At 56.1% G+C, this 27992-nt stretch overlaps 1 protein-coding gene and 1 long non-coding RNA gene across 5 annotated transcripts in view; one reads left to right on the top strand and one right to left on the bottom strand.

Annotated features, from left to right (window-relative positions):
* Nucleotides 1-15027, top strand: part of TNFRSF14 (TNF receptor superfamily member 14) — a 30632-nt gene extending 15605 nt beyond the window's left edge. The window contains exons 2-10 of one of the 4 annotated variants that reach the window (XM_072819999.1): nt 5528-6067; nt 9675-9836; nt 10514-10622; nt 11089-11214; nt 11899-12054; nt 12225-12315; nt 13135-13295; nt 14213-14244; nt 14494-15027. In XM_072819999.1, the coding sequence (XP_072676100.1) occupies nt 9768-9836; nt 10514-10622; nt 11089-11214; nt 11899-12054; nt 12225-12315; nt 13135-13295; nt 14213-14244; nt 14494-14568 (819 nt within the window). In that variant the 5' untranslated portion in view covers nt 5528-6067; nt 9675-9767 and the 3' untranslated portion in view covers nt 14569-15027. Of the gene's footprint in view, nt 1-5527; nt 6068-8055; nt 8662-9674; nt 9837-10513; nt 10623-11088; nt 11215-11898; nt 12055-12224; nt 12316-13134; nt 13296-14212; nt 14297-14493 lie in introns of those variants that run through there. The other 3 variants (XM_072820000.1, XM_072819998.1, XM_072820001.1) reach the window with 3 other exon arrangements.
* Nucleotides 1523-27992, bottom strand: LOC140630233 (uncharacterized). Its single transcript, XR_012028035.1, has 3 exons — nt 27907-27992; nt 25028-25186; nt 1523-3574 (listed from the first exon to the last, which is right to left on the bottom strand). It is a non-coding gene; the product is annotated as an uncharacterized lncRNA (long non-coding RNA).

Below are 27992 nucleotides of genomic sequence, written 5' to 3'. Positions count from 1 at the left end.
GTCCTGTCTCCCGCCCAGCGCCAGGGTAGGGGGGCCTTTGGCCACAGGCAGTGCCCCCCACCCCTCCAGCTTGACGGGGGCGGGGGTCCCAGGGGAAGGGCTTTGTGTGTTGTGGGGTCTGTAAGTGGTCACGATTGTGGCAGAGGGAGCTGGGGCAGTGCTGATGGGGCAGAGGGGCGTGCTGGGGGGTCCTGCCTGGACCTCTGGGGACCTCCACTGAGCCCACGCTGGGCCGAGAGCGCCCCCATGCACTGCCTGGGGCAGGCCCGGGGACACAATCTTGGAGGGGGGAGGCTGAAAACCAGAGAACCAGTCTCCCTGTCTCTGACTCCATGGTGGGAAGGGGCAGGCACCTCCGGGGAAGACGGAGCACAGGACCTGGGGTTTGCTGCCCCCTGGTGTCCTGTGACCTGACAGTGGGAAGGGCCTGCCGCTGCCGCCTCTACGGGAGGGGAAGAGGCTCGAGGTGTCCCCCTAGCTGTGGCCAGGTGATAGGCCCCTCAGGACCCAAGCCAAGCCCGTCCCCGAAAGGGGTGGGGTGGGGTGGCGAGGAAAAATAGCGAGGGAATGCCCAGCCCCTTCGAGTCTTCTTGTAGGTTCCAGGAAAGGGGGTGAAGAGACGCTGACCCAGACGGGAAGTTACCTTCTGGGAAAGCCCCGGCCCTGCTGTGACTGGCTCGGTGTACAGGGAGGAACCCAGGGAGATGATGAGTCAGTGCCTGGGCAGTGACCACAGCAGCCTGCAGCCTGCCTGGCCCATGCTGCTGCTGCTTCCTTGCTGGACGCATCTCCAGCTTATGGGGCCCTGAGCTGCACCCCCTGATGGGTGGTATCCCCTTTGTGCTCCCAGCATCACACTCAGGGTTGTACTTGCACCATCGAGCAGCCTCTTCCCTGTGTGGGTGAGACGGCCTGGACAGCCATGCCTGTGCCCACAGCCGGGCATGCAGCAGGTGCTCAATAAATGTGGGCTAAACAGAGCATGGCTTCCTGGAGGCTGGAGCCGCTCTTCCCCTGGCCCAGGACTATCTCGGGGACTAACCCAGGGCAGACCTGGGGCTGTGCATTTGATCTGCTGCTTTCTGCATTTACGGGGCAGGTAGGTGGTCAGGAGGTGGGCTGATGACTCCGAGGAGCCCATCTGTCATCTGCCAGATATCGAAGTGTCTTGGGGGTCTTTGAGGTATTTTATTTGGGGGATGATGGAGCACAGTTGCCCCTGGGGATCTCCTGTGGACACAGAGACACAGGCCTGGGGACACTTACTGGGTGACGGGCAGCCTCTGCCCCCGGTGCCCTGGCCCCCACCTTGGCAGGTGGGCGGGTGTCAGCCTGTCCAGGCACAGGCCGGGTGGGGGCTCCAGGCTGCCCCATAAGCGCTGTTTGAACGGAGGGTCAGTGAGCAAGCAAGGTGCGTCCCGTCAGGCTATGGCCACACTCACCAACATTCACTTTGTGTGCTCACGCTTTTCTTTGTAAGATGATACCTGTGACCTCGTCTAAATGAAAGAGAAAGGCCAAGCAGAGCTACAGTTTTTATTTCACAATGACGGTTCAGGGAGAACTTGCTGGGAAAGAAGCTGTGGCTTCCCCAGGAGGGGCAGGAGCCCCTGTCTGCGCAGGGACCGGGGCCTCAAGAGCTTCCTTCCTGTGTGGCAAGGGCGGGGGTGGTGCCTCTGAGGGTGTGGGACCCACAACGCCTTGGGCTCCGGACTTGTCACCCAATCACATGCACTACATGGGGGCAAGACATCCATGTGGCATGCAGCTCTTATTTTTTAGGTAAGGTTTTTATTTTTATGTCATTCGCAGGGAGTTGTAAGAAATGTTACAGAAAGACCCTGCATGTCCTTTGCCTGGTTTCCCCTGTGGCTGACGTCTTACAGAACTGTGGCATGGGGTTTATGGGGACGTGGTCAAGATAGCACCTTATCAACATGAGGACCCCTCCTGCTTTCTCTTAAAAGCTTTTTGATTCATTTTAAGACAACTGTTGTGAAATACACGTGAGATGTGCCGTGCTAGCCATCGGCGGGTGCACAGCCCAGCGGCACGACGCACCTTCACACCATTGTGCACACATCCCCATCGACCGTCTCCAGAACTTTCCGACTTCTGAGACTGATGCTCTGCCCCATGAAACGCTGCCCCCCTTCCTCCCCAATCGCTGGCGCCTGCTCTCTCTAGAAACGTGAGGACTTTAGGTCCATCGTGCCAGTGGATTCAGAGGGAATTTGTCCTCTCGTGACCAGCCTGGCTCCCTGGGCACGCGGGCCTCAAAGTCGACAGTGCTGCCATACCCGTCAGAACTTCAGCGGTGGTCCATTGTGCGGATAACGCACGCATTCGTCTCTTCATCTGTGCTGGACACCTGGGCCGCATCCACCCTTTCGTTGCCGTGAATAAAGCTGCCGTGAGCACCGATGCGCGAGGCTTGGAGTTGGCCTCTGCGGGCAGGCCCTGGGCCCGAATCATTGCTGCACCCCCAGTCCAGGGCTGGAGGCTGGAGAGGGAGGGAGGGAGGGGACCCACGTGCAGGGTGCAGAGCAGGGTGTGCAGCAGACAGGAATTGTCCCGGCTGCCCGGCAGAGCTGCCTTCTGGAGAAGCCGTGGGTTCCCCTGGGGCTGGCCCAGCGACCTGGTCTTCACCAGTAGTGAAGGTCAGTGCCCCCTCCATCACAGTTTTCTTGTAAAAGTGAAACACGCTGTTAATAACCCACACAATGAAGAAGAGAACTAAGCAGAAAGGAGAAGTTAGTCCAGGACCAGAGCCTGCTCCAGGCCCCCGGCAGAAGAATGCCTGACATTATTCAGGATGCAGGGAAACATGACGCGTGGGCAGGATTTGTTGGAATGCACATCACAGGCCCTCATGGCTGGGCCGCGTGTGTGTGTGGGTGTTGGGGTCCTTTGGTGCATCGGCCTCCCAGGGGTACCCTCAGGGGATCGGTGTTCACCTGAAAGGGCGCATTATTCCTGGTGTACCCACTTTACCTGGAGACCGAAGCGCTGCAGTCGGACGGCCTGGTGTGTGCCCAGGCCGCGAGGTTGGGGGATCGCCGGTGACAGTGGGGTAGGCTCCCATGGGTGTTGGGGGACCTAGCGGGCAGTGGCAGATGGCAATGCCATAGGGTCTGGGCTGTCCTGGGGCCTTGGGCTGTGTGTGTGCCGTCCTCTTCGTGCCCGAGTGCCTCAGTTCCTGGTTGCGCCGCATGGAGTGAAGATGTAGACCAGACGAAGAGTGGCGGGTGGCAAGGCACAGTTTATTGAGCCATAGTACAAGGCTCCCAGAGGAGGAGGGGACATTTTGGCATTCAAATGTAGGGGTTTTTAGAAGCTCTCTTGCAGAACTGTCTGGAGCATCTGGAGAGGGGCCCCCAGTGGACTGGCCACTGAGCTGTGCCCATCAGGGCTTTGATCACTCACCTGTGTCCCTGGCGGGTGACTCTTCCTGGGTTGATGGACTTCTGGACTGACGTCTGGAGGCTGACCCCCTTCATCTGTATCAGTGACCCATTGTTCATGGTTCATTGTTTTGTTTCAAGATGTTTTGCAAACGTCGCTCCTGCAGAGGCTGCTAGACAGGATATAATGGTCTGCGTTGTCAAATAGGATGCTAGTGTGCTACATCTTCGCCATCCCGGCTCCCTGTTTCCTTGTGGGGGATCCTGGCCCTCACTGCCTGAGTGTCCGGTTAACTCCCAACATTAACACGTCTTGCCCATGTCATAAACAGAAAGGGGCAGGGCGGAGGCGGTGAGTGTGATAAGCCAGTGGGGTCAGCTGGCTGTGTTTGGGGCCTGACAGTGATTGTTTTGCCTGAGTGCACACTTGGTCCGTGTCCTTGTCGATGCTGACACACTGTGACGTCATTTAATTCACCAGAGGACACCAAGGCCTGCAGAGGGCGTGGGCTGGTTTTCCACAGATGGGAGGCTTTCCCCCACATCACGGAGACCCAGTGGGCTTGGCTATGTGCCAGGTGCTGGGGATACAGTGGTGAGCAGCAGACAGAGCTCCTTGTCCTCAGGAGCTCACACTCTGGTTGGAGACCATCCTGAACTGTGTGCCCCCCAAATGCGTGTGTTGAAGCTCTCACTCCCAGTGTGACTGCGTTGGGAGGCAGGACTTTCAGGAGGGAATTGGGATTCCATGACATCATAAGGGTGGGGCCCTGATCCCATAGGACTGATGCCCTGAAGAGGAGCAGGGCTGCCTAAGGGGCTCAGTCGGTTAAGTGTCCAACTCTTGATGTCAGCTCAGCTCTCCATATCGGGCCTTGGGTTCAAGGCCTGCATTGGGCTGCAGGCTGGGCATGGAGCCTGCTTAGAGAACAAAGAGGACACACCTGAGCTCTCTCCCCGTGTGTGCACAGGGGAAGGCTGTGTGAGGACACAGCAGGGTGGACTTGCAGTGTCCAGAATGGAGAGAAATAGATGTGTGCCCCCAGCCCAATGCACATTGTCTCAGACCCCCAGCAGCAGACTGGGGTGAGCCCCTCGCAGGCACACCTGCCCCTGGCCCAGGCCCCCCTGACCTGCTTTTTCTAGGTTATACCCGCTGTTCCAGTGTGTCAAATCAATGCCACCATGCTTTGGGGCCTTGTGGGTCTGGGTTCTCCCTCCACGTCCTGGCAGTGAGCCTCATGCGGCTCTCCAACCCCCCTGTGGCTCTGCGGGTGCCAGCATGTCTGCAGGGAATGGGGACAAGGTGGGCTCTGTCTTCCACAGTCTTCCAGAACTCTCTCCCTGAGTTGAAAGCGGGAGGCAGTGCTGAGCTGAGACTGGGAATGCTCACCTGCTCTTCCTGGAGTGGCAGCCTCCCTCATCTGCCCTGCTCTCTGCCTCCATCTCCTGGCCTGTGAAGCACAGGTCCTCAGGGTGCTAACCACGAGCTGCACAGGGTGGCTGTGGGTGTGAGGGCGGTGCTGGTACCTTACTGCGTGGTGAGGGCCTGGCCCCGGGGACCCAGTGTAGGCCAACTTACTGCCACCCAGGAGGGAAGGAGGAGATGGTGAGCATCAAGCTCTGGGACACAAGGGAGTACGGAGGGGCTCTGGCACAAGGCCCTGCAGAGTGTGGGGAGTGGCCAACATGGCTTGATCTGAGCTGGAAAGGTGCCCCAGCCGCTGTTTGGCAGCAGAAGAGGGGCTGAGGGTGGCGTGGTGTGCCCGGAGACAGAGTGGGGGAACATTTCAGAGCCATCTCTCTGCGCCTGGAAGGGCCGGGATGAGGGGTGTGGGGCTGTGGGGTGTGGAGCACAGCTGCCTCCTGGCTCCTGGTTTTGGGTGGGGAGAGAGGGCTCTTAACACTGCTGGGGAGGAGCTGATGAGGGTGCTCGGGCACACCGAGCTTGGGATGGCGGGGAGGGGGTCAGCAGCTGATACCCTGGTCTGGAGCTTGGGGGAGACAGTCCCCCAATTCTGCTCCCAGGAGCTGGGTGCTCAACCTCTGGGAAGTGCTGGGCTACCCGAGCACCCTCAGGCCCTCCTCTGACTGCTGTCCCCCATCCTTCCCCTCTGTTGCAGGCATGAGGGCTTGCCGCGTGGTCCCTCGTCCACTCTCCTCTACACGTGACAGCTGGAGCTGCGTCCCGTAGGCTTCCCACCTCTGGGCTGCCCTCGGCCTCTGCAGCCTGCCCCTGCCTCCCCCTGGCTCTGCCTGGCCCACCCCCGGAGCGTCCTCTCTGCGCCGTCTGCCCTGCACAGCAGCCTGCTCTGTGCCAGCCCCACGCCTCACCCAGAGTGGACCTCAGCTACCGCCCAGCTGCATCGCTCAACCTACATTCTTCCTCAGAAACGCCCTCTCCCACCTGGCCCTCCACCACAGCACCTAGGCATCCTTCATTCCCCCTGGCAGCTGCCCCCCACTAAGGGGGAGCTCCCCATGTGACTGTACCTCTGGCTCCCTCCTTGGTCCTGGAGCCCGAGGAGGGTGAGGACCAGGCTGCGTTGCTTCTGATCCCCACTGTCCAGCCTGGGGCTCCCACAGAGCAGGGGATGCTGAGGGTGCATAGAAGAGGGGGTGCCTCTGCAGTGGGGCCTCAGGACGTCCCCTCAAGCTTCCAGGTTTGGCTCCAGCCCTGTGGTTCTCACCATCTCTCTCCCACCCCTCAACACCCTGGAAATCTGTCTCAGGAAGAAAGGGGAAATGTGACCGGGGGGTTCCCAGAAGCCCTGTGTGCTATGTTGACCAGGAGGTCACAGTGAGGTAGCCTGGCCCTCCCTGAGCCCTCAGGGTGAGCCACCCAGCATGAGCCCTGTGGGGCCCTGGGCGTAAATTGGTTGGGTCAGGGGGTGAGTACATCCCAGGGCCCAGGTTATATGGGGTATGGGCTCCACTTCACCCACCAGGAAGGATGGGGTGCATGAGCCACAGGGAGCCTCAGATATGTAGAATTGGGGGGGCCCAGCACAGAGGAGGGGGAGAGTCCCACCTAGCAGGTGACAGCCGGCACCCTTCTATCTCGCTCCCTCCATGATGAATCGGGTACTCCTGCCCTGTCACTGGCCCTGATCAGGGTCTCCTCCCCAGGGTCCCTTGGAAATAGAATCAGGTAGTGACCGTGAGGACACTGGTGGCTGCCGGCCAGTCCCAGCTGAAGGGACCCTTAGCCCCCTCCATCCTGAAGAGCATGGCAGGAGTTGGGAGGTCAGTGGGGCGTGTAGCAGGAGAGAGAATTCCCACACCCTGCTTTGGGTTCCTGAGTGGCTCTGAGGCACCTGTGTGTGGCTGGGGTTCCTAGAACATTCTAAAATACTTCCCAATGCTCATGAGGGCGGAATGGAGGGTACAGAGAGGGTGCTCCTTCCCCTTGGTTGGAAAACCCCGGAGGCAGGAGGGTATAAGTGTACCAAGAAGGAGCAGGGTGGGGACACTTCTAATTGGCTTCTGGTGAGGGGACGTAGCCAGTATTGGGCAGCCCCGGCCCCGGGGGCCTCACCCCCAGTTCCCCGAGTCCCAGCCTCTCCCCCTGGGTGGCACCACCATGCCCACGGCACAGACAGGGTCTCACACACAGGCCCAGTCCAGGTCAGAGTCACACCAGACAGCGGCCCCCTGCATGCCTCGTTCCCGGATGCTGCTCATTGTTTCAGGACTGCAGGCGCTCACGGGGACTCCTCCGTCCCAGCGGGCACGGGGCAGCCTTGGCTCGCGGGGTGACAAGCATCAGGCACGTCCTCTGGCCTCTTGGAGCCAGGAGGGGCAGCTGCAGACCATCTCCAGGGTCACCCTGGCTCAGCTAGTTCCACCCAGGGCCCCCAGTGGGGACGACCTGCCTGCCCTGCACATCCCCTGCCCCGCTCTGCAGCAGTGACTGGGACACCCTGGAGGCCCAACCTGGAGCCAGGCTGGGGGTTCGAGCACGGTGCAGCCGCGGAGCAGCCGTGTCCCCACTGACCCTGGATGGGCCACCTAACCTCTCTCTTCCCCACCCCTGGAGCCCCGAGGCTCGGCTGGCCCGCAGCAAGCACCCCGGAGACGGGATGGTTACAGCCTGTTCCCGTGGGGACACGGGGTGTCACCCCTTCCTTCCCTGCCTGGCTCCAGCTCCCAGAAAGTACTCTGGGGACGTCCGTGGCCTGAGGGTGAGGCACAGAGATGGGAGGGGAGCAGCCCCCCGGCCTGGCGGGCCCCCAGGCCACACAGCAGAGGGAAGGTCCCCTGGAGGGTCCCGGCAGGACCTGCAGGTGACACAGAGCTGCCCCCCGGAAGTGCTGCTGGATGAATGAGCCGGTGGGGCCTGAGGCACATCTCAGGCCCGGGAGTGTCCATTATGGCAACGTGGCCGCACAACCACCGCTGGACTCCCCCGTTCAGTGATTTCTCTGTAAAATGGTTTCCAGTGACCATGTGGAATGAGAAAGGGCCAGCAGTCCTTTGTGTGGCTGATGCCAAGTAGGGCACACCGTGGTGCTCGTGCAGGGTGGGGGCATCCCCGGGGTTTGCGGGGGCCTCGTGGGGGCTCCCAAGGCCCTAGGTCCCACCTGCCCCCTCCCTGCCTGAGAGGCTGAGCTGGTCGTCCTGGGGGACAGTGGTCAGGGGTGGACCTCGCTTCTGAGCCCTGGGAGGCTTTGGCCCACAGGTCTGGGGGCAGTCCCCACTTCAGCCCCAGGACTTCATTCCTGCCTGGGTCCTTCCCTGCCTGTCCCCCTCAGTGTCCCCTGGCAATGGGATTAGATAGTGACCCCAGGATACTGGTGCTAAGGTCAGGACAGGGAAGGGGCTCCAGGTCAATCTGGGATGGGCGACCAGCGATCAGTTCACTGAAGGGGGCAGTTCCTGGGTCTGATGGGGTCCTGCCCCGAGGCCCGTGGAGCTGGACACGCACCTCAGTGTCGGCATGGGTCTGCTGGGAGGGAAGGGCCAGTTTGTTGATCTGTGGGGAAGTCAGAGGGTGCCATGCCCTCCTATCACATGAGCCACAGGGCTGAAATGTGACCATCACATGGGCCATGGGGCTGAAGTGTGACGTGGGAGCCCCAGGGCTACGGGGGAGACTCCCCAGGACACTTCCCATTGGAGGCGCTAGCAGGGGTGCACTGCCTCTCACCAGCCCGCTGCCAGCCTCTTAGGGCACCCGGAATGCAGTGGTCCCCCACCTCTAAAGTGTCCACACCACCTCGAGCTCTGGGGACAGTGGTGGCATTGGGAAGCCCAGGTGAGGAGAGCCCCTCTGGGATGGGGAGGTCAGGGTTTGGGTCTGAGCAGTTGTACCCCAGACACCCTGGGCCATGACCCACCTGTGAAATGGGGGCAAGAATTAATCAGCTGGGCCCCCACCCAGTGACAGGGTGGGGGTGGGGTGTGAATACAGTGGTGGGGCTCAGGGAAAGTACAGTGTCGCCCCTCCCAATCATGAAGGTGGGAGGGACACTGAGGATGCTCTGCGTCCCTCCAGCTCCCAGGGTCAGGGAGGTCACCCCCCTCCATCTCCCTCATGGTGGCGGCAGGGGGGTGGGGGGGCACCAAGGGAGCTCCGCCTCCCCCAGCTCCGGGTGGTCTGGGGAGAGACCCCTTCTGCAGAGCTGTGCTCAGGATCCTGTAGGAGGAAAGCAGCCACCCCTATCCTGTATAGAGGTGGGGACACACCTGGAGGGTGCCGCATGGGAGACGTGGGAGATGGGGTTCCTCTGGAGGGACCGGGTCATCCCACTTCGGGAGCTGAGACAGGAAGCAGGAGGGCTCCTGTTTGTAGCCTTGATGCCTGAGCCATGGGGTGTGGGGGGCGGGCTCTCGGAGTGTGAGAGCCCAGACAGAAGGCAGGCAGATACATTTGGAGGGTGCACCCAGCTCTACAGGAACCTCGGGGTGGGGGGTGCTGAGGGACAGGGGAGAGGCCAGGAGAACTTGCTCAGCCAGCACTGCGGGATCCCTCAGTGGGACTGGAGGAACTGTGCCCCCCCCATCCCCACCCCCACCCCCACTGAGGTCCCGCCTCCTGCCTCTGCATCCCCCTCCCCTTGCCTTGCACTTCTGCATCTGGTCACCTCCTGCCCTCTGCACAGCTAGCGCTGCAGCCCTCTACCCCCTGCCACTGTGGGCTTCTGGGCCCAGGCAGGGCAGCCGGGCCTCAGCAAAGGCAGTTATTTTGGAGGCTGAGCTGAAGAATGTTATAGAATGATAAGCCTTCTCATTGGGCCACAAACACTTTCTCTTTCTCTTTCCATTTAGGGAAGTCAGGCTCTGGGCCGAGTGCAAGGTCGCTCTGCTGCTGTCAGGGGTCCTGAGACAGCAGCTGGGGAATGAGGGGTCCTGAAGGGGGACATGGGGCCTCTTCGAGGCTGGGAGCTGCCCCCCTGGAGCCAGGCCCCCAAGGCTGATGCCCTGAGCCAGGTGAGTGCCCTGAGTCTGTGTGTCCCTGTGTCTCAGCACTTCCTGTCATCCCCTCCTGCCTGCTGGGTGTGCTCCCTGCACCCTGCCCTGGGCCATAGCCACTTCCTGGCTCACTTGTGCCCTGTCCCCTCACTACCTGTAGCTCTTGGGTGGACTCAACCCCCTGCAACTTGTCCCCTGACCCCCGAGAGTCAAGAGTCTGTGAGCAGAGTGGCTTGAAGCCATACCCACTAACAGCGGAAATGCTCCTCTGTGGCCCTCTCCCCAACCGTCTCAGGGCCCCCACCACAGGAAAAGCAGGAGCTCAAGAGCCCACCCTTCTTCCCCCGCCTCTGCCGGCAGCTCAGTGCTTTTGACAAAGTCCTTATTTGTGCAGAGAGGGCAAACACAGGACCCTGCTCAGTAGGCGGCTAGCCCTGGCTCTAACTCCTCAGGAAGGCACCCACAGTACCAGACAGGATCAGCCCTGGAACCAGGGTCCCCCAGATAGCCTCCGTCACCCCCAGGCCCAGAGCCACCTGTCTCCCCACCAGGGCTATGGCTCCTCAGAGCTGTCCCTGCTCTGACCCTGCAGTTCCTCAAGGGCTGCTGCTGCCCCATTTCACAGGGGGAGAGCCTGGGGCCCCAGGGGCAGCCCTGGGACTGCTCCCCTGCAGTGCTGATCCTGTCTCCTGCAGGCCCTGTACCTCCTCCTCCTGGGGTCCCTCCCCTGGGCTCTGGCCACGGCCCCTTGCAAAGAGGAAGAGTATCCGGTGGGGTCCGAGTGCTGTCCCAAATGCAGCCCAGGTAGGTACGGTCCTGGAAGGACCCGTTCTGTGGGGCCACCCAGGACAGCCCCTTCCCTGGCCAGGGGCTTATGCTTCAGCACCGGGGGCCAAGTGAAGCCCTGGAGGCAGGGGTACCAATGGGGGAGGGCTGAAACACCCTGAGCTTGGACTCTTCCCTCAAGCCCCTCACAACTGCACTGCACAGGCAGGTGGCCTGGGGGAGCCAGCCAGCCGGTTAGTGGCCAGAAGCTGGGGCACAGAGTGGGGACCGGGGCACAGTGGGCACAGGACCAGGAGGTCCTCACCTCTGTCCAGAACATTCCCACTGCCCCCAGAGCTGGCTCACTGGTAGGAGGCAGCAGGGGACCATGTATGGTGTGGGGGTTCAGCAAGAGGGCTTTCTGTTCTGGGGAGGGTGTCATGCCCTCTGGGGGCTCCCGAAGGGTCCTAGTCGGGCCCGAGTGACGCGGTCCCTCTGGGTGCAGGTTACCGGGTGAAGGAGGCCTGTGGGGAGCTGACTGGCACGGTCTGTGCTCCCTGTGACCCGGGGACCTACACGGCCCACCTCAATGGCCTGAGCGAGTGTCTGCAGTGCCGAATGTGTGACCCAGGTGAGAGCACTGGCCGCAGCCACCACTCCACTCTGTCCCGCTGCAGCACTGCAGCGGCACACCCACATGGCCAGGACCAGGTGTGCCAGGCCCCACCCATCTGCAGGGTTCAGTGTCTGAACCCTTCCAGGGGACTTAGGCCTCTGTCCACACCCGTCTCTCCCTAGAGGCGGGTCAGCAGCTTCAGAAAAGCCTGTTAGCCGGGAACCTGTCTGAGGGACGGGACTTCATTATGGGTGGCCTAGGGCTGGGACCCACGTTCTGGGACTCACCCACGGCTGCCTGTGGTTCTCACTTCCTCTGTGGGCCCCGCCTGCCCTACTGAGGACACCCCCATCCTCCTGACCGCTGGCCCCTCCTCCATTTCCAGCGCTCTTCTGCTGCTGTTCATGCCCCTCAGATCCCCTTTGGACACCACCTTCCCCACGTCCAGCACCCGCAGGCACTGGGTTCGGGCTGAGCAGGGCGGGCACCTGACTGGGTCCTGGGGCAGGAGCAGAGCGGGACCCAGACACACACACCAGGGCTGCAGAGCTGGGCTGGGGGCCACTCACCATCCCATCCCCAGACCCCAGGCAGGAGCCCACAGGCCCGCAGGTTCTTGGTCTCCTCCTGGGATGGGGTGCTCAGCACTGCCCAGGGCAGCCCCTGTGGCTGCTCTCAGCTCCTTCTCTTGGGTCCCAGCCATGGCCCTGGTGACCAGGCAGAAATGCTCCAGAACAGAGAATACTGTGTGCGCCTGTGCCCAGGGCCACTTCTGCATCAGTGAGAACGAGGACGACTGTGTGGAGTGCCGTCCCCACACGCCCTGCAAACCTGGACAGAGGGTAGTGGCCAGAGGTGAGCCAAAGACCCCATGCTCTCTCTGCTCAGCAGCAGGGCCACCTGGTCCCTGGTACCCCCTGGAGAGCCAGACCCCAGACCCCAGGCTCCAGCCTGTGGAGGAGAAGCCCAGCTCCCCTCTGGGCTCCAGCCCCTGCATCCCCTCTGCCAGCCTTGTCATTTTTCAGGCACTGAGCAGAGGGACACGATGTGTGAAGACTGCCCTCCCGGGACCTTCTCACCCAATGGGACCCTGGAGCAGTGCCAGCCCTGGACCATGTAGGTGATCCTGGGGTGGTGTCAGTGCCCATGTCCCCGGGAGGAGCTCCTCCACGCTGCCCTGGCAGATGAGGGCTGCCCGGCCGCAGAGACCCCAAGGCCCCACTCTGCTGCTCCCCATGGCCAGACGGCATCCAGCAGGGCACCTGCTTGGACCCTGTGGCCCTCACACCCCTTCACACTAGCTGACATCTGATAGTCAGCAGATGCAAGTTCCCTGAGGCCAAGGATGGACCTTCTGTCCTGGGACAGATCTTGAGGGACGGTGCTGCTAGATTCCGGGTCCCCTGGGGTGTCCCCAGATGCCAGGGCTGTAGGGGGTCCCAGTGGATGTGGAGTCAGGGGGAGGCTGGCAGGGAGGTTTCCCAAAGTGAAGATCCCCTGCATAACCATCCCCGGGGCCCAGAGACAACTTGGGTGCTCCGTGTCCCTGGGGGGAGCCTGGGGTGACCAGATGTGGCCGCTGTAGGGCAGCCGAAGGGTCCCCTCTCGCCATCCTGCCTCCCCCCGGTCTGTCCCTCTGGGTGGCACACTGGCCCTGAAGGGTGTCCCCCCCTGACCAGGGCTCTCTCTGCCCAGTCTCCTCTGGCCCATCCCTGTCCCTGTCTCCTCTCTGTGCATCCCTGTGTTCCCACCTCATCCTTCCCTCGTCTCCCCAGAGCAGTGAGGCTTGAAGATGGACGTGAGTTCCCCACCCGGAGCTGGAGCAGGTTTACTGGGCAGCTGCCTTCACCTGCTGGAGCGCCCCTGGGTCTGAGGGGGTGCAGGCCAGCGGGGGCGCCCAGGATGCTCCCTGTCCTCTGCATGGCTCTCTCCTAGGTGCAGCGGCCCTTTTCAGCGGGAAGCACATGCTGGGACCAGCAGCTCCGATGTCACATGCTCCTCCTGGGGCCCTCCCCTTATGAGCAGTTTCCTTGGTATATTTGTGCTCCTTGTCCTCATAAGCCTCTGCTTTTGGATGAAACGTAGAAGGCAGCATGGTGAGCAGTCCATCTCCGAGGCCCTCAGCCTGTCCCGCAAATGGGGGGAGGCGGCCCCCAGGAGCATCTCCAGGATTCCTGGGCTCCTCTGGTGGGCTGTTGATGGTCTGGAGATGTGGGCGTCCTGATGTCATGGGATCACCAGAGTGGGGGGCCGGGAGGTCAGTATCCCCTGTTCCAGGAGCCCTTTGCTGCCCCTATACTCACTCCCCACCTTGGACTTGGAGGCCCTGTCTGCCCCCAGGGGCAGAGGAGCACCAGGCAGGCTGCACGGAGTAGGGGGAGCACGGAGATGGTGCGGGAGGGCAGCAGTGACCCTGCCACAGGCTGAGACCCCCTGAGGGGCCCACTTATGTGCCTGCCTCCACATCTGGCCAGGCCCTGGCTCTATAGGCCCAGCTCTGGCCCTTGGGGGCCCCGGCCATGCCCCATAGGGAGTAGGCACTCAGCAAAGTCGTCCGAATGGGGAAGGATGGCCACCGTCTTGGACTACTGTCAGCTTGTGTGTCCTGGGTCCTCACCCTGGGGCCCAGGCTGCAGGCAGGTCTCGGGGACCCAGGCTCTGAGAGGGTGGCAATGGCCAGTGTTCTTTCTCACCGGATTCTGGGGCACCTGCTCCCTGAGGGGGGACCCTCCTCTGTGAAGCGTTTGCTCCCTGTCCCTGGATGACCATCACACTGGAGTGAATTAGGGACAAGGTTTGGTGGCTAGGGACTTGGGCAGGAGGAGCTCCATGTTGTCACAGGTCCTGGGCCCCGCAAGGGACAAGTCCAGCAAGCAGCCCTGTCCACATGGGTCTGGCCTGTGTCAGAGGGCCCCTGTCTCACAGAAGGCCCCACAGTGAGAAACTGGGAGCTCAGGTCTGAACCCATGGCTGTGAGGCCCACTCCATGTGACACAATGTCTCTGTCTTTCAGAGAGATCCACCAAGCCAAGAACCTTTCAACAGGTATTACTGGTCATCTCACTCGCCCTGACCCACTGGAGGTGATGCTGTTGGGGTGGGTGTGGGTCCCCGTTCTCAGAGGGCCTGAGTCCTTGGTATGAGGCCAAGCCAACTTGGGGAGGAGGCCATAGTCCTCCCCTTAGAAACCCAACATGACCCCAAGCACCACAAAGTTCCTGGGCTGGGCGCAGGGTGTGGTCTTCATGCTGAATTTCTCCAGCTGGACACATAGGGGGATCCTGTGTCATCCAGGTCCCGCAGGCCCCACCGGACGTCACCACAGTGGCCATGGAGGAGACAGCATCCATGCCCCCTGCGGGGGTATGACCCACTCACTGATGGACAGCTCCAGGATGCAGATGTCTCAGCCATCTTGGGCCATGCCTGCTGGGAGCTGCCAGGCCCCTCAAGGGCAGAATGGGGGTCGTCCCCGGGCGCGCTTCACACTCCTGCAGCAGAGGGAGACTGGCCACTGCTCAGGGGGCTTTGGGGGCCCCACATGTCTCCCATTAATTTCATGAGGGGCCCAGAGCCCTCCCACGTGAAGACACAGCCACTAGCCACTCTTGGGACCAAGCCCACTCTCCCAGCCCCCTGAGCCTCAGTTTGCTCATCTGTAGGATGGGCCTACTGGCACCTACCTCATGGCTGGGGTGACACTGGACGGACCACAAATGCAGTGCATGAATGACTGTTCCACTGGGAAGGGATTTCTAAATTGGAGCTGTGTTTGCTCAACAAATTAAAATTGGTTTTTAACTTTTCATTAAAACATATACTTCGGAAGATGCTTTGAGAGCATGTGAGTATCCTGTGTCTCCCGAAACTTCTACACACTGAAGAGTTTTGCCCGAACGGTGAGTTTCTCGGGTTTCCAGTGGGTGGTGTGGGTTCCACTTTCCGCGCTGCCAAGGCAGTGTCCATGGAACGGAAGAGCTTCCCTGGACCTTCAGCCTGTCCCACCATGGCTCTCGCTTCCTATTTCTCTTTCTTTCTTTCTTTTTTTTTTAATTTTTAATTTATTTATTTGAGAAACAGAGAGAGAGGCAGAGACACAGGCAGAGGGAGAAGCAGGCTCCATGCAGGGAGCCTGATGTGGGACTTGATCCCGGGTATCCAGGATCATGCCCTGGGCTGAAGGCGGCACTAAACCGCTGTGCCACCTGGGCTGCCCACGCTTCCTATTTCAGCAGTGCATTCTAACTGTCATTATTTCAAGGCTCACTGGGTCCCAGATTTGTTTTACTGAGGCCCTTCAACTCATTTCTGATGCACAGTCCCTACTGTGTTCCCTGAGAATCCTCAGCCCAGTGACATCTCACGGAAGGCAAGCATAGCAGGCCCACACGTTGGCTTCTAAGTCATTCTCCATCAAAACCACTGCTGTGAATCCAGAACTCCTAGAACATCCTAGAACTCTCCCTGACCCAGGGCAGAGGCCGGGGCCATGGGAAGGGCTCTCAGGCCCAAGGATGGGCTCCCAGGGAAGCTCCCTTCATACAACATTCCCAGCGCTGGATGTGGCCACACAGGTACATCAGCCCAAAGAACCCCCAGAGGGTCCCACCTGAGGGTCATGTCCAAGTCCACTGACATCATGTTCCTGCCTGCCCATGGCCACTGTGGCCAGCACTGCACCTCATCCCAGCATCTCAATGGCGCGAGGCGGGTGGCGAGGCCCACCATGAAGCCCCAGTGCACCCAACCAGCGCATCCGGCCAGGTGCCCTTGGCTCACCTCTGTAGGCTGACAGCCAGGTTCACCAAGAAGGACTCTTAGATTTCAGCCTAGGAGGCGCTAGCACAGTCACGCAGTCACGTCACAAGCACTTCGTCCCCTTTGAAAGCACCACAGAATCGAAACATGACATCCCCCAAAGCATATTTTTACTAATAGCACATGCAGTGAATCGGCTCTGACCCTTCACCAGTTTCAGCCCCTTTACTCCTGCGTATTTTCTGCACCAATTTGAATAGGCATCTTTTCGGAGAAACACAGATTCAGGATTTTCACATGGCTACCAAGGAGATACCTGAAGGATTCCCGAGGCCAGTGCAGAGCCTCAGTCAGGAGTCAGGAATACGGGTCGGGGGAGGCGACACAGGGTGGGGGGGACATAGGCGGAGAGTCCTCAGCAGCAGCGTAAGCCCACCATGTGGGCCCTGTCCACATCACACATCCCTGACAGAAGCGTCCTTGGTGCTTTGATCCATGTACTTATTGTGTGCTCCTCAGACTCAGCCCAACTTTGCCAATCATGGGGTTGAACTGGTTAGAGGTTTCTGGAGGGATGCCATGGGGCAGGGTAGGTTAGGCTGGTCCCTACCCCAAGGGGCTCAACCTGCAGTCTCACCCTGAGCTTGCCAGGCCCACCTCCCTGCCTCGCAAGCCCTTCCCCACCCTGCCCTCCTCCGAGCCCTGGGCATTCTGTGGTTGCCCACCCCATGGGACCACTTCATCCCTGTGTCTGATTCTGCTTCCACGCCTACCTCCTGCAGCTCCTCCCTGGGCCCCTGTCTTGGGGAAAGGAGCGGGCCCACTCAGGCCAGAGATCCTGGGTCTGAGAGGGCAGAGTTCTCCCCTCCCAGCACGCATCCCTCCCACCAGCAGCAGGCTCCAGTGCCCTGCCAGCTGGTGGGTCCTCTCTGCAGCTGAGCTGATGCAGGTGGGAGACAAGGCAGGAGTCACCTTGGAGGAGCCCCAATCCTGGAGCTGTCCCCCGGGGGTCCCACCTGGGGAAACTGGGAGCGAGGTTGCTGGGGTCATGCCTCCCTGCTCTCGCAGTCCCTGGGCTCAGTCCTGAGCCCTTCCCTTCCAGCACTGGGGCAACACTGAGCCCCATGCCCCTGGTGAATGTGCTCTTGTCAGGCAGCTCTGGGTTCTGAGGGGTAGGGGTCCTGGTGCCCAGGGGAGGGGACTTCTTCCTGGAACACAGTTTTCTGCTGAACCTGGCACTCTGGCCGCCACTGGTCACATGGGAACCCTGAACAAGAGGCCAGTGAGAAAGAGAGCAGTCTGGGTCCTGGTGGGCATCCTGGATGCTGATTAAGAAGTCTTTCCTGGCACCCAGGCAGTCCTCACGCTTCCTTCAGAACTGTGGGTCTGGTGGTGGCACACAGTGGACAAGTGCCCCTGTGGTAACATCCTAGAACTCTCCCTGACCCAGTATGGTTATGTGGGGGGGGGGGGGGGAGGAGTGACCCCAGGAACCTTCGGCGCCTGCAGGAGGGGCCGGGGATCCATCCAGGAAGCAGGTGGTGCTCGTGGCCAGCCCTGCCAGCAGCCTGCCCAGGCCTGCCCTCTGTTGACGGGCTGGCCACGTAGGGCAGGGAGGGACTGCGCTGGTGGTTTGCTGCAGACCTCATGGGAACAGGCCAGGCTTGCAGGCGGATGCTACTACTTCACTACCGCCCAGGGAGGAAAGAAAGCTTCCTCCTACCCGCAAAGGCCCAAACAATGAGGGATGTCCCACCCAGCCAGTGAGGGACAGTCCCAGCCCAGCCAATGAGAAGCCACTACACTTCAGTCTCTGCTTCCTTGAAAGGGACTTTTTGTTTCGAAGAGCCTCCCAGATCTTGCTCTCCTCTAGGAAAGAGCTGCTCTGCCTTTGCTTCTGCTTTGCTCTTTGCATTTGTTAGGGCTTTGCTGTATCTTGCTTATCACAGAGTGCTGTTCCCAAATAAACCCATTTTTGCTTCAAAAATAACTGGCAGTTTTATTTTTTAACGTTAACAACAGACTGAATCAACAAGGCTTGAATACACACTGGTAAACAACTGAAACTCAAAAAATGAACAAAATTAGATTTCAAATGAATAAAACCACCACCAAGAAAAGAAAAACTAATTATGCAACTTTTGAGAATGGTATTTGGACTAATGGAAAAAATAAGTATAAGCAAATGCTGAGTGGGCAGGATTCTTGCAATGGCAGCAATCATGAGACAATGGTCTGTGTCTTCTAGGACTGAGCCAGTGAGCAAATATGTTCTGGACAAAGGGGGCCGGGTTCCTGTCAGGAACAGAGGAGGATGCACACTGTGGTTTGTCTAGAACTGGTGCTCTTGGTGTGAACTTGAGTTTATGTGTCTCTCAGTGAATGTGTGCATGTGATATACATGAATGTAGGGAGGTCCGAGTACATACTTCCTAAATCATTCTCTATGAAATCCTTAAAGCAATGACACTGCAGTGACAATTAGCACCCCCACACATGTTGGGTTCTAAAACCCATTCTCTGGGACAGAGAGGTAAGATGGTGGAGGAGTAGGGGACTCTAATTTCATCTGGTCCCTGGAATTCAGCTAGATAGCTGTCAAATCATTCTGAACAGCTGCGAACTCAACTAGAGATCTAAGAAAAAAAATTGCTGCAATTCTACAAATAGGAAAGTGACCTTTTTTTGGAAACACAGAATAACAAGACAGAAGAACTCACCCCAAAAAAAGAGAATAAGAGGGAGTACCGAGTGCCAGGGATTTAATTATTGTGGATACAAGGAAGATGTCAGAACTAGAATTCAAAACAATGATTATAAAGATCCTAACTGGGCTTGAAAAAAAGGATAAAAGTCACTAGAGAGTCCCTTACTGTAGAAATAAAAGATCTAAAATCTAATCAGGTTGAAATAAAAAAGGCTATTAAAGAGATGCCAGCACAAATGGAGACTCTGTTAGGATAAACAAGGCAGAAGAGAGAGTCTGTGATCTAGAAGACAAAATGATGGAGAACAAAGAAACCGGGAAAACAAGAGATAAACAACCACTGGATCATGAAGGGAGGATTTGTGAGATCAGTAAGATCATAAGCAGAACAATATTTGAATAATTGGAATCCCAGAGGAAGAGGAAAGGGGGGGCAGTGGTCAGAAGGTATATTGGAGCAAATTATAGCAAAGAACTTCCCTAATCTGGGGAAGAAAACTGCATTCAAGTCCAGGAGGCACAGAGAATCCCCCTCAAAATCAGTAAAAATAGGTCAACACTGTAATATATAATAATGAAGCTTGAAAATCTCAGAGACAAAGAGAAAATCATGAAAGCAGCTCAGGACAAGAGGTTGGTAACCTATAAGGGTAGAAACATTAAACTGGCAGCACACCTGTCCACAGAGACCCGGCAGGGAGAAAGGGCTGGTATGATATATTCAGGGTGCTAAATGAGAGAAATATACAGCCAAGGATAATTTGTCCAGCAAGGCTGTCATTTGGAATGGAAGGAGAGATAAAGAGCTTCCAGGACAAACAGAAACTAAAGGAATCTGTGATCAAACTAGCCCTGCAAAAAATATAAAAGGGGGATTCTTTCAGCAAAGAGAGAGCCCAAAAGTAACAAAGACCAGAAAAGAACAGAGATAGTCTACAGAAAAATGGTCTTTACAGGTAATAAAATGGCACTAAATTCATATCTTTCAATAGTTATTCTGAATGTAAATGGGCTAAATGTTCCAGTCAAAAGGCTCAGTGTATCAGACTGGATAGAAAAATAAGGGGGATCCCTGGGTGGCGCAGCGGTTTGGCGCCTGCCTTTGGCCCAGGGCGCGATCCTGGAGACCCAGGATCGAATCCCACGTCGGGCTCCCGGTGCATGGAGCCTGCTTCTCCCTCTGCCTATGTCTCTGCCTCTCTCTCTCTCTCTCTCTCTCTCTCTCATAAATAAATAAAAAAAAATTAAAAAAAAAAAAAAAAAAGAAAAATAAGAACCATCCATATGCTGTCTGCAAAAGACTCATTTTAGACCCAAGGACACCTCCAGACTGAAACTGGAGGTGGAGACCATGTATCATGCTAATGGACCTCAAAAGAAAGCTGGGGTGGCAATCCTTATATGAGACAAATTAGATTTTAAACCAAAGACTGAAATAAGAGACAAAGAAGGACACTATATCATAATTAAAGAGTCTACCCAATGAGAAGATCTAACAATTGTAAATATTTATGCCTCTAACATGGGAGCCGCCAATTATATTAACCAATTAATTAAAAAATTAAAGAAACTCATTGGTAATAATACTTAATCGTAGGGGACTTTAACTCCCCAGTCACTGCAATGGACACATCATCTGAACAGAAATCAACAAGGAAATAAGGGCTTTGAACAGCACACTGGACCAGATGGACTTCACAGATGTAGTCAGAGCTTTTCACTATAAAGCAACAGATTACACATTCTTCTCGAGTGCACATGGAACATTCTCCACTGTAGATCAGATGCAGATGGGTCACAAATCAAGTCTCAACCAGCACCAAAAGATTGGGATCATTCCCTGCATATTCTCAGACCACAATGCTTTAAAAATGGATCTCCATCACAAGAGGAGATTTGGAAAGGACGCAAATACATGGAGGCTAAAGAGTGTCCTACTAAAGAATGGATGGGTCAACCAGGAAAATAAGGAGGAATTTAAAAAATTCATGGAAACAAATGAAAATGAAAGCACACTGTTCAAAATCTTTGGGATGCAAAGGTGGTCCTCAGAGGGAAGTATATTGCAATACAAGCCTTTCTCAAGAAACAAGAAAAGTCTCAAATTCAAAAACTAACCTACATCTCAAGGAGCTGGAGAAAGAACAGCAACTGAAGTCTAAACCCAGCAGGAAAAGAGAAATAATAAAGATTAGAGCAGAAATCAATGAAATAGAAGCCAAAAAGAACACTAGACTAGATCAACAAAACTGAGAGCTGGTTCTCTGAAAGAATTAATAAGATTGATAAACTCTTAGCCAGAATTACCAAAAAGGAAAAGAGAAAGGACCCCAAATAATAAATTTGTGAGTGAAAGAGGAGATATCACAACCAACACTGAAAAAATATGAACAATTATAAGAATATATTTTGAGAAACTATATGCCAACAAATTAGACAATCTGGAAGAAACAGATGCATTCCTAGAGATGTGTAAACTACCAAAACTGAAATAGGGAGAAATAGAAAACCTGAACAGACCCATAACCAGCAAGGAAACTGAAGTCGTAATAAAAAATCTCTGAACAAGTGTCCAGGGGAATTCAACCAAATGTTTAAAAAAAATTAATACCTATTCTTCTGAAGCTACTTCAAAAAATATAAATGGAAGGAAAACTTCAAAACTCATTCTATAAGGCCAGCATTACCTTGATCTCAAAACCAGACAAAGATCCCACCAAAGAGGAGAATTACAGATCAATATCTCTGAAGAACATGGATGCAAAAATTCTCACCAAGACACCAGCTTGTAGGATCCAACAGTACATTACAAGGACCGTTCACCACAACCAGGTGGGATTTATTCCTGGGCTGCAGGTGGCCCAATATCTGCAAATCAATCAGTGTGATACTCTACATTAATAAAAGAAAGGACAAGATTCTCTCAATGGATGCAGGAAACGCATTTGACAAAATACACCATCCTTTCTTGATAAAAACTTTCCACAGTGTAGAGATAGAGGAAACATACCTCAATATCATAAAAGCCATCTATGAAAAGCCCACAGCGAATATCATTCTCAAAGGGGAAAAACTGAGAGCTTTTCCCCTAAGGTTAGGAACACGACAGGGATGCCCGGTCTCATCACTGTTGTTCAACATAGTACTAGAGGTCCTGACTCAGCAATCAGACAACAAAAAGAAACAAAAGTCTTCCAATTGGGAAAGAAGAAGTCAAACTCTGTCTCTTTACAGATTACATGATCCTCTATGTAGAAAATCCAGAAGACTCCACCCCAAAATGCTACAACTCATACAGGAATTCAGCAACGTGGCAGGATACAAAATCAATGCCCAGAAATCAGTGGCATTTCTATACACTAACAATGAGACAGAAGAAAGAGAAATTAAGGAATAAATCCCATTTACAACTGCACCAAAACCATAAGATACCTAGGAATAAACCTAACCAAAAGGTAAAGGATCTGTACTTTAATAACTACAGAACACTCATGAAAGAAATTGAGGAAGACACAAAGATATGGAAAAACATTCCATACTCAAGATTGGAAGAATAAATATTGTGAAAATGTCTATGCTACCCAGAGCAATCTACACATTCAGTGTAATCCCCATCAAAATACCATCAAGCATTTTTCACAGAGCTGAAATAAATAATCCTAAAATTTGCATAGAACCAGAAAAGATCCTGAATAGCCAGAGGAATGCTGAAAAAGAAAACCAAAGCTAGTGGCATTGCAATTCAGGACATCAAGCTCTATTACAAAGCTGTGATCACCAAGACAGTGTGGTACTGGCACAAACACAGACATACAGATCAATGGAACAGAATAGAGAATCCAGAAATGGGCTCTCAACTCTATGGTCAACTCATCTTTGACAAAGCAAAGCAAGAAAGGATATCCAATGGAAAAAAGACAACAAATGGTTTTGGGAAAATTGGACAGCCACACGCAGAAGAATGAAACTGGACCATTCTCTTACGCCATACTAAGATAAACTCAAAATGGATGAAAGACCTAAATGTGAGACAAGAATCCATCAAAATCCTAGAGGACAATATAGGCAACAATCTCTGTAACCTTGGCCACAGGAATTTCTTGCTAGACATGTCTCTAGAGGCAAAGGAAACAAAAGCAAAAATGAACTATTGGGGCTTCATCAAGATAAAAATCTTCTGCACAGCAAAGGAAACAGTCAACAAAACCAAAGGACAACCTACAGAAAGGTAAAAGATATTTGCAAATGACATATCAAATAAAGGGTTAGTATGCAAGATCTATAAAGAACTTATCAAACTCAACACCCAAAAAACAAATAATCCAGACAAGAAATGGGCAGAAGACATGAACAGACATTTCTCCAAAGAAGACCTACACGTGGCCAAAAGACACATGAAAAATGCCCTGCATCACCTGTCATCAGGAAATACACATCAAAACCACAATGAGATACCATCTCACACCAGTGAGAATGGCGAAAATTAACAAGACAGGAAATGACAGGCATTGGGGAGGAAGCAGAGAAAGGGGAGTTCCATTACACTATTGGTGGGAATGCAAGCTGATGCAGCCACTCCAGAAAACAGGGTGGAGGTTTCCAAAAGGTTAAAAATACAGCTACCCTAGGACCCAGTACTTACATAACTAGGTATTTACCCAAATGATAGAAACACAGGGATTGGAAAGGGCACCTGCACCCCAATATTCATAGCAGCAATGTCCATAATAGCCAAACTGTGGAATGAGCCCGGATGTTTATCAATGGAAATGGATAAAGAAGAGGTGGTCTGTATATACAATAGAATATTACTTGGGCTTCAAGGGACGAAATCTTGCCATTGCAACAATGTGGATGGAACTCTAGGGTACTAGGCTGAATGAAATAAGTCAATCAGAGAAAGTCAAATACTATATGACTTTACTTACATGTGGAATTTAAGAAACAAAACAGATGAACATAGAATGGAAGAAAAATAAAATAAGATGAACATAGAGAGGGAGGCAAACCATAAGAGATGCTGAATTCTAGGAAACACACTGAGGGTCACTGGAGGGGAGGTGGGTGGGGGGATGGGGTCATTGGGTGATGGGCAGGAAGGAGGACATGTGATGGGATGAGCACTGGGCATTACATGCAATTGATGAATCACTGACCTCTACCTCTGAAACGAATAATACACTATATGTTAACTGAATTTAAATTAAAAAAATTAAATAAAAAAAATCCATGGTCTATAAAAATAATTTGGATTTCTTGAAAAACGTCTGCTCCCAGGACTGGGGCTGGGCAAGAAGCAGATGAGCCAGGAACATCCTGTTGGGCCAGGAATTATGGATTGATAGCGATAATGTAAAAAAAAAAAAAAAATTCCATAGGCCAGTGTCAAGGGTCTCTGGCTGGAAAAATTTGGACAACTTGAAAACCAAAATATATGAGTAGTGGATTAAAAGTCAGTGAATAAAACTGGAACCATGAAGTCCTCCATGATGCCAATGCATGATGGATGCATGAATGAATAAACGCAAGGAGAATTCTCTTGCTTCCAGTGGAATGCCATCATCAGCCAAGAACAAGCAATCAAAAATAGAACAATTACATAGCCTGAAAGCATCTCCTCCAAACATGCTCGTCTCATCGATGCATGCTATCCTGAAAGTTTTGAGAGATACGGGATATTTACATGCTCTCAAGTCATCCTGCCGATGTATACTATTTAAAAATATTTTATTTTATTTATTTGGGAGATGAAATGAACACGAGCCCGCGAGCAGGGGGAGGGAGAGGGAGAAGCAGACTCCCCGCTGCTCAGGAAGCCCTATTCATGGCTCTGATCCCATGACTCTGAGACCATGTCCTGAGCCAAAGGCAGATGCTCAAAGTATCCTTTTAGATGACAAATTAAAAACCAATCTAATTTGTTGAGCAAACACAACTCCCATTTAGAAACCACTTCCAAATGTGACAGTCATTCATGTCATGCTGCATTCATGTCCCTCCAGTGTCACCCAACCCATGGTAGGTACACACAAGCCTGTCCTACAGATGACTAAGCTGAGGCTCAGAGGACCAGGGGTGAGCAGGGTCCTCTTGGAGCCAGAGGGTCTTGTGGCCCCCAGAGGAACACTTCAGCTGCTGGTGGGTATTGTCTTCTGTCAATCTGCGCCCCCATACTATGGGATCAGGGGATGGGGTGCAGGAGGCTGAGTCAGTCCAAGAGCTATGGCAGTGGGGGGAGAGAGAGCCCAAAGGAGCCAGAAGGTGGCTATGACCTGGGGTAGGGTGCAGGGAGCACACCCAGGGGTCAGAAGGGGATGCTAGGAAATGCTGAGTCACATGGAAACACAGGCTCAGGGGACTCACCTGGCTCAGGGCATCAGCCTTGGGGGCCTGGCTCCAGGGGGGCAGCTCCCTGCCTCGAAGAGGCTCCATGTCCCCCTTCAGGACCCCTCATTCCCCAGCCGCTGTCTCAGGACTCCTGACAGCAGGTCAAGCTTGCACTCAGCCCAGGACCTGACTTCTCTAAATGGAAAGGGAAAGAGAAAGTGTCCATGGACCAATGAGGAGGCTTATTGTTCTAGAACATGTCCTCAGCTCAGTCTCCAAAATAAACTGCCTTTGCTGTGGCCCAGCTGCCCTGCCTGGGGCCAGGAGCCCACAGTGGCAGAGGGGAGAGGGCTGCAGGGCTGGCTGTGCAGAGGGCAGGAGGTGACCAGATGCAGAAGTGCAAGGCAAAGGGAGGGGGATGCAGAGGCAGGAGGCGGGGCCTCGGTGGGGGTGGGGGTGGGGGTGGGGCACAGTTCCTCCTGCCCCACTGAGGGAGCCCGCAGTGCTGACTGAGCAAGTTCTCCTGGCCTCTCCCCTGTCCCTCAGCACCTTCCACCCCGAGGTTGCTGTAGAGCTGGTCACCCAGCCCAGGTTGACCTGGAGCCCCTTCCCTGTCCTGACCTTAGCACCAGTATCCTGGGGTCACTATCTAATCCCATTGCCAGGGGACACTGAGGGGGACAGGCAGGGAAGGACCCAGGCAGGGATGAAGTCCTGGGGCTGAAGTGGGGACTGCCCCCAGACCTGTGGGCCAAAGCCTCCCAGGGCTCAGAAGCGAGGTCCACCCCTGACCACTGTCCCCCAGGACGACCAGCTCAGCCTCTCAGGCAGGGAGGGGGCAGGTGGGACCTAGGGCCTTGGGAGCCCCCACGAGGCCCCCGCAAACCCCGGGGATGCCCCCACCCTGCACGGGCACCACGGTGTGCCCTACTTGGCATCAGCCACACAAAGGACTGCTGGCCCTTTCTCATTCCACATGGTCACTGGAAACCATTTTACAGAGAAATCACTGAACGGGGGAGTCCAGCGGTGGTTGTGCGGCCACGTTGCCATAATGGACACTCCCGGGCCTGAGATGTGCCTCAGGCCCCACCGGCTCATTCATCCAGCAGCACTTCCGGGGGGCAGCTCTGTGTCACCTGCAGGTCCTGCCGGGACCCTCCAGGGGACCTTCCCTCTGCTGTGTGGCCTGGGGGCCCGCCAGGCCAGGGGGCTGCTCCCCTCCCATCTCTGTGCCTCACCCTCAGGCCACGGACGTCCCCAGAGTACTTTCTGGGAGCTGGAGCCAGGCAGGGAAGGAAGGGGTGACACCCCGTGTCCCCACGGGAACAGGCTGTAACCATCCCGTCTCTGGGGTGCTTGCTGCGGGCCAGCCGAGCCTCGGGGCTCCAGGGGTGGGGAAGAGAGAGGTTAGGTGGCCCGTCCAGGGTCACTGGGGACACGGCTGCTCCGCGGCTGCGCCGTGCTCGAACCCCCAGCCTGGCTCCAGGTTGGGCCTCCAGGGTGTCCCAGTCACTGCTGCAGAGCGGGGCAGGGGATGTGCAGGGCAGGCAGGTCGTCCCCACTGGGGGCCCTGGGTGGAACTAGCTGAGCCAGGGTGACCCTGGAGATGGTCTGCAGCTGCCCCTCCTGGCTCCAAGAGGCCAGAGGACGTGCCTGATGCTTGTCACCCCGCGAGCCAAGGCTGCCCCGTGCCCGCTGGGACGGAGGAGTCCCCGTGAGTGCCTGCAGTCCTGAAACAATGAGCAGCATCCGGGAACGAGGCATGCAGGGGGCCGCTGTCTGGTGTGACTCTGACCTGGACTGGGCCTGTGTGTGAGACCCTGTCTGTGCCGTGGGCATGGTGGTGCCACCCAGGGGGAGAGGCTGGGACTCGGGGGGCTGGGGGCGGAGCCCCCGGGGCCCGGGCTGCTGTCCATCTCTGCTGGTCTCCTTCCTGCCTTCCAGATCAGGATATGAATGCTTTGTGACAGGAGGGGGGTGAGGCTAGGCTCCTGTGCTGCTATCTGGAGCTCCAGCCACCACGGACCTTCAACCTCCCAGACCTGTAAGAAGGGAGCAGGACCCCTCTGGGTGCCGTCCTCCCCCTGTACCAGGTGTCCCGTGATATACTGGGCAGTGTCAGTGGTTGGGGCACTCTCTCCAAACCCGGAGGCGGGGGGTGGGGGGGTGGGGTGGGGGGGGGCAGGGGCAGGTCCCCCAGCGGTCTATGGGCCCTGGGCAGCAAGGTTGAGAGCAGATGCACAGAGGTGGTGGTGAGCATGGGGTGGGGGGTGGGGGGTGTCCACTCAGATGACTGTTTCCTGAGTCAAGTCTTGGCTTCGTGCCCCCCCCACCCCCCCGCCCATTCTCAGGCCTTCATCCTAGCTCCAGGTAATGGCAGGTGCGACAGGGCTGTGGTGAGCAATAAACAAGACAACGTCTGGAGGCACGTGGCAAAATGCTCTTATTTCTTTTGGGTCCATGGTGCCCAAAGATGGGGGCTTAAGAGAAGCTATTTCGCTCGCAAGAAATTGTCAGTATTTTATGATTAAGGCGAAGGCGCATATGTAATTTGAAAAAGGATGCATTCCTACGGATTTTAAAGCTGAAGTAAGAGCAGGGGTCAAGGCTAAGCCCTGCTAAGGCCTGGTGCTCCACCGCCAGTAGGGCGGCCGCGGGGGGGGGCGGGGGGGGGCAGAGCCGGGATCCCGCGCTCACTCGCCAACCTTCACGCTGCCCCGCAAAGCGCTTACCACCCGGCCCCTGCACCCCGGCCCCCAGCCCCACGCCCTCTGCCCCGGGCCCCCTGCACCCCGACTCCCGACCCCTCGCCACCGCCCCCTGCACCCAGACCCCCGGGCTCCGCCCCTGCACCCCGGTCTCCGTCCCCGCCCACTGCACCCCGGCCCCCGGGCCCGGCCCCTGCACCGTACCCGCTGGTCTGCTCGGCACCTGCGCCCCCACGCGGGGCAGCTCTGTGCGCAGGCGCACACGTGCCTCCAGCACCAGCGCAGTGATG

The sequence above is a fragment of the Canis lupus genome, chromosome 3 (assembly GCF_048164855.1).
Source record: "Canis lupus baileyi chromosome 3, mCanLup2.hap1, whole genome shotgun sequence".
Lineage (NCBI taxonomy): Eukaryota > Metazoa > Chordata > Mammalia > Carnivora > Canidae > Canis > Canis lupus.
The sequence above is the reverse complement of the archived record's forward strand: the minus strand, read 5'-3'. Positions and strand labels throughout refer to the sequence as shown.